The sequence below is a fragment of the Alligator sinensis genome, unplaced genomic scaffold (assembly GCF_000455745.1).
Source record: "Alligator sinensis unplaced genomic scaffold, ASM45574v1 scaffold469_1, whole genome shotgun sequence".
NCBI lineage: Eukaryota > Metazoa > Chordata > Crocodylia > Alligatoridae > Alligator > Alligator sinensis.
The window spans coordinates 3,585,064-3,591,542 of NW_005841934.1; the positions used below are offsets into that span (position 1 = coordinate 3,585,064).

The 6,479-nt window shown below is 40.9% G+C and overlaps 1 protein-coding gene across 1 annotated transcript in view; it reads right to left on the reverse strand.

Moving 5' to 3' along the window:
- The window catches only part of PRKAR2A (protein kinase cAMP-dependent type II regulatory subunit alpha), a 46,181-nt gene extending 40,182 nt beyond the window's left edge, over positions 1 to 5,999 (reverse strand). Inside the window, exons 1-2 of the mRNA XM_025198996.1 lie at positions 5,888 to 5,999; positions 2,610 to 2,645 (exon numbers count right to left, since the gene is read on the reverse strand). Of these exons, the coding sequence (XP_025054781.1) occupies positions 2,610 to 2,645; positions 5,888 to 5,984 (133 nt within the window). The 5' untranslated portion in view covers positions 5,985 to 5,999. The remainder of the gene's footprint in view (positions 1 to 2,609; positions 2,646 to 5,887) is intronic.
- Between the last annotated feature and the right edge of the window lie 480 nt (positions 6,000 to 6,479).

Below are 6,479 nucleotides of genomic sequence, written 5' to 3' on the forward strand. Positions count from 1 at the left end.
GCCTTGGTTTACCTTAAGGAACTCCTTTTTTTAATATGTGCAATGTCAATGTTTTTATATCTGCCCAATCTGTTTCTACTTACTGCTGGTTTAAATCAGAATATTATAATCCGTAGTGCTATGTTTTGAAAAATTCTTGATATAGTATTAGCGAGTAATCCAGCTCTCCCTGGAAACAGACTGGCAGCTGGAGAGAAACCCAAATTTAACTGGGACTGCCAGAATGTTCCTCCAAACAGGATGTCAAACCAAGAGTTGCGCAAGTAATGCTTGAAGGTAGCAAACAAACTCCGTGTGTCAGCCGGTCTCCGCCATGCTCCGTTCGGCTTTACTTTAGATGTAAAAAACAAACATTTGGGAGGTGCTAATTCCACGTAAAAAGGAAGTTTAAAAAGCCAGTGAAATGCTATGAATTAGTACCTAACAGAAAAAGAGAGGCAACTGAAATCCCAACATCCACCTAACAAGGAAAGCAACAGAGCAAGACAGACCATCCAAAGCAGCAACCCAGCCTGACATTTCGGATTAGGAAAGGGATTATATGACACCCTGCCTGCAACAGCAGGGGGTGGACTCCGAGCAGGGGGGCCGCCAGGCCTGGGCTCCAGTTTGGAAGACTTTGACTCCAACTGCAGGAACGAAACAGAAAACAAGCATGGTCCCCGAACATTTCCAGAGGGGAGGGAACGGTGGCGTTCTGCGACCTCAGGGATGCTGGCAGCCTATATTTCGTTTATTTTAACTGCTCTCAGTCTGATCTTGACCTGGTGCACAAGCCAAGAGTGTGCTTATACGGCAAGAGTGGAGGAAGACTTATTTTAGAACAAAGACATTTAAAAAACATAGTAAGACTTATAAAAAAGTGCATAAATCACACTCACTCAAGTGTTCTAAACCGTCACTTTTGCTAAACCAACTCCAACATTTGGATCGATACCGTAAAAACCAAAACTAAAGTTGCGTCCACAAATAAAAGTTTATACATCTACATTAGTTACCAGTGAGGTCTTGCACTTGCTGACAGTTGCTCAAACTAACCATTAGCCCCCTTCACAAAATGCTTTTCTATGGACTGCTTTTCTATGGACTGAAAAGCACAAAATGCTTTTCTATGGACTGGCTCAATCAATCTGCTGATGAGCTGAGGGCTCTGGCACCAGCATTTCCTTGCATCTTCAGTGCTCAAGTGTCCCCTTCTGATGGAGACCAGGACATTCTGCCCCTACACTAGGGAGCTCCAAGTCTTGGACTCAAGAATAACCTACATCTTTTCTTTTAAAGCGAGTTCACTGTAGATTAAACGGATGTTAACTCAGCAGCAGCAGTAGCAGGCTGTATTACTTTAATTTTTAGGTTCTCATAAAATGCCCTGACAGGATACAATAATACAAGGTTGTTCACCTGGACTGCAAATATGCAACTTTATAAGCACACCATTAAGCTAGAGGTATTCATCCTTTAAATTAAAATATCATCTTATCCAAACCTGTCATTCAATGACAACAGAAAAGACTATGCTAGTATCAATAATTTACAAGAACTAGACAGCTCTGATCATACCCCCTTCACCCCCAGTCCTCAAACCCCTTCCTCAAGTGTGCATAACCTGCAGCAAAGACAAATGGGGTTACATGAACTCAAGTGAGGAAAGTTTGGACATGGAGGGATTCTTTCCTTCTCATTCATAAACTCCTGTAAGGCCAACCTGAGGTTAGACAGACATGACGCAAGCCTCACTAAAGATTTAGAAGAATTCTAGTTATGAACTGAGCTCATGTGAACTGGAAAACACTAACAATTAACATGTAACTCTCACAAGCAATTTTACAAAGGTATTTTTGCAGACAACCATCAAAATGTACCAGTAGTTAAAGAGATGATATGCAAGGACTCTGATGGAAAAATAATACATTTCGTATGTTGATATTTTTGATAATTTAATGCCGCTCCAGGCAAACTGCGAGAAGAATTGAACACGCACCCTACAAGTGGTAAAAATCAAGCAAGAACAGCACACCAATATTCAAAAACATCAACAATCAGGACTGTGAGAAACTGCAGGACTTATGCTTCATGCACAAACAGACACTCCCAAGATCCAACATCTTTTGTTGTTCTCTGCCTTTGTGGGCACCTCTAGCCCTTAACATACCCATCTCTTCAGGATAATACAGAGCAACAGAAATTACCTGCATCCTGACCAAAAGGCAAAACTAACAGCGACATGGAGTTTGGGGCTGCCACATCTTGCCAAATGAATGAGTCTGAAATCTCTGAGTTACCCTGATCAGCCTTTTCCATGAACCCAGCATTGTATGAGGATCCTTTGCAAATCCACCCAGACTGAACTGTTACTAATGCTGAGGCTGCCTTAATCCTGAAACAGTCTATAGGAATACTGTTTCCTTACCAATTTATAATTTAGCTATTGATGCTAGAGAGAAATCCAGAAGCAGAATTAATTCTTTAAAATACAAGAACAAGGCACAACAATAAATGCAACATATTCTTGTTTAGTGTAAACAGGTTACTTAAACCACTTCATTTCATTCAACAAGTACATATTTCAAATTCTTCTGGGGAGGATATAAGCAAACTGTAAGACTTACCTGATACTCTTCTGTTGAATCTGTTGATGACTGGAGCTGCAAAACAAAAATAAAAACAATATCAACCAAAGCTGAAAATGTAATTTCCTAATAGCAAATTCAAAATTGTCACATTTGATGGCACTATTATTTTTTTATATATATATATATATATATATATATATGAGAAATATATTTTAAGATATCCCATACTTATAAATACTTAAAGTTTTCATTAGTTGACATTACAAATCAGCATGAGTTTAGATACTCAAAGCTACACTTGATTTTCCAATGGTGCCAGGGGGAAGTGACTTGCAGAAATGTTCAGAATTGCAAGAGAACTTGCTGCAAAATAATGTGGTCTGTACAGGGCCATATGATGCCAGCCTAATATGATGCCAGCCTATGACCAAGCAATAATAAAACCACTCTCCACTAATTTGCTCAGGATCCTACTACAAACACTTGGAACTCTTTGAAAAGGCAGACTATTATCTATATAGCACAGATTCATCTATTTGAGGGCAAAAAAAGATCAATCTATTCCAACCTCCTGTACAATACAGGTCATATTTCATCCAAGTTAGTCTTCTATTTTTCTCTATTACTCATGCCTAACTAAACAGGCCTTCCAAAACAGCATCCACCAGTCTTGATTTAGATACAATTCTAAATTGCATCTAAATCTAAAATCTAAAAAAAATCTAAAAAAAAAATCTAAAAAAATCTAAAATGCAAAATTTTGCTCCAATTTTGCATTGGAGCAAAATTAGAGTTTGCTCCAATGCTCTGAGTAGATATTCAGACTTTATTTCTTATTTGAATTTACCTGGCTTCAGCTTCCAGTCACAGGGTTTTGTTGTGCATTTCTCCACTGGATTAAAGGGCCCTCTGGTACCCAGCATGTTCTCAGCACTGCACCATAATCCAGTTACTGTCTTGATCATTTTGTTAAGCTAAACAGACAGAACTGCTTACATCTTGCTGTAAAGTGTTTTCCAGCTTCTATTAATTTGTTGTAGCTTTCTCTACTCTCCATTTTTGCCAAAGTCCTTTCACAACCGTGGGGTACAGAACTAGAGACAGCATCCCAGCACTGGTTTTTATCAATCGCGTACTTCCCTACTTGCCAGCTTATACTTCCAAGTACCGAATTAACCTTTCTGCATGCGTCCTGGGCAGCAACAAGGCAGGAAGCAGAAAACAGAGCAGCAAGGCACTCGGGGAGGGTAATCTGTGGCACACCTGCCAGGAAGGTTGACCCTCACTGCTCTACATCTTGCGGCAATGAGTTCCACAAGTTACGTACAAGCCGTGTGAAAAAACCCTTCCTTTTCTTTTTATTTTAAACCTGCTTCCTAATAATTCCATTGCATGCCCCTAGCTCTAGTTTTGAGAGATGGCGAACGGTACATCTCTATTTACTTGCTCCACGCCATTCATTATTTTATAAACCTCTATCGTATTCCCCAGAGCTGAATATGCCCCCCAAGCTTAGTCTTTTCTCCAAGCTGAAAAGTCCTAGTTGATTTAGTATTTCTTTATAAGGAAGCCTCCCCATTCCCTGATCATCCTTGTCGCCCTTCTCTACACCTTTTCTAGTTCCATATCCCTTTGGAGCTGAGGGGGGCAGAACCACATGCATTATTCAGTGTGGGCAAAACCATGAATCTGTATTTTCCCCATTGTCATTCAAATCCTTCTCCAGTCTCTGCTCTTCAGGGTGCACTACTTCGTGCTGTAGGTATTGCCTGCTTTCTTTGTTCCTACACCTCACGTTTGACTGTATTCATTAATACATCCTGTTTCTTCCCAAATGCAGAACCAAATGTATTAAACACCTTCGCCCGTTCTGCATCCATACAGCCATCCTTCTTCAAACCAGGAAAGGAGAAAACTCAGAAACAGCATGAAAAGACTGAATGATGGTGTTGAAGACAATGCACCAGCATAAACACTCCCACCACTCTGATAACGTGGAGGAAAGCGTGGCCAGGCTAACTGGGAAAATAACCACAGGCCCTTTCATGGAGAGAACAGTGAAACTATGCAATCAAAGCTAGACGGCCCCGACCTACTGCTGCAAATGGATAAACTGGCAGAGCGCTACAGAGAACAGTGCACAAGACCAATTAAGAGACGCACACACCACAGCTATACCAAGAGAGTCACACCGGTAGGGAAAAAATCTTTCAAGGGAAATGAGAGATGACAAGAACAATGGATATAAGAAAAATAATATCGCCTGAAGCGTGCGGGTCATCCATGGAGAGACAGGATCCTGAGAATTAGATCTTTTGCTGAAGGAAATGAAAAGGAAAAAGCAAAAAGTCTACAATTTACACTGACTGATTTATCAACGTTTCCATATCTAAACTTCAAAGCATAACAAAATACGGAGCTGTTCTCAAGAACACAGTTATCTTAAGTAATGTATGAACCATGCATAAGACTTAAAGCAGCAACAGCATACTGGAGTGAGATGAAAGTCTTATTAAGAGTGCGTCAAAAAGGGTTTTGCGCTCAATATTTTTAAAGCCGATTCCTTTATTTTTATTCCTTTGTAGGTTTTATAATGGCAGTTTGGTTGTAGGACTAAATGTGTGCATTACAAACGCACAGAATTTGTATGCCATATAGTTTGGTTACAGAGACTTAAATGGAGAGGAAAACATAGAAGAATTTCCTTTTCTGAGAACTCCTTACAGCAATAAATCTCCTCCACAAGCTTAGTGTGGGCAAGTGCACAGACTATAAATAAAGTCATCATCCCAGACTTGTCTAATTACCCCAGCTCCTGTTTTGGTGAGCAGTAGATTTGGAGCTTGTATGCTATCTGCTCAAAACGCTTAGCTGTCCACATGGCCTTTCTAAGAGCTAGCCCTGATAATCCAATGATTTTAACTCTGCAAGTGGTCACTTCAAGACCATCAGCTATGATATGAGGCTAGAAACAAATCAAAATCTACCTCTATTTCTAGAGGTGTCAAGCTTGACACGCATGATTTGCCACACATTTTTCAAGTTGCTGAATAATTTTAAAATGAATTAAGCCCATTCTAATATTTTACCACAAATAAAAAACCCAGCACATCATACTTGGCATTATCAGCATAACCAAACAAAAAAAATAAAGCTAGTTACTAGACATGGTAACATGGCAGTGCTCAGTATATTCAAAATTCCCCGTGTTTCACTGCAGACCAACACAGGCATCACAGAATGGAGATTCTTTTTGCTGAAATACAGTTTCATCTCATGAGTAAGGAAAATCAAATGTTTTTGCAGCTCCCCACCAGCAGGAAGCTGTGCCTGCACCCCAACTTCGGAGCAGGGGGTCTGAAAGAAGTGGCGGCCGAGTGGGCACAGCTCCCAGGTGCCTGGCCCCTGCATGGACGCAGGAAAAGCCCACCGTCTCCGACACCGCGCGGAAGCCACCCAGCCCATGCTGGGCCAGAGCTGGGTTCTTCCAGCTCACAGCTTGTAAGAGATTGCTGTTGTTGGCTCCCGATTTATAGAACATACAAAAAATGCTTTTAAAAGGACCTGAATGCTAAAACAAAACTCAACCATTTGGTGACTGTCCCTCTCACCAGGCTGCTAGCAGTGAAAAGTATCGCCTGCTACATTATCTGCAAACATGAACCAGGAGAAGGGTGCAGCCCTTCTCAGACAGCACAGTGTTGTAGGGCAGAAGCCCTAACAAGGCACGCGGCTTGGGCAGCAGCGGGTCTCTCTGCCAGGGAAGACGCTCTCTTTTTAGAAACAAAAATTATGCTTAAAGTGGTTTACTTTATTAGGAAAATCAGAAGGCAAGCAAAGAAACCCACACTTCTGCATATTTAAAAACCAAAATCAAACAGCCAACTAACCAATTACCTCCGGGGG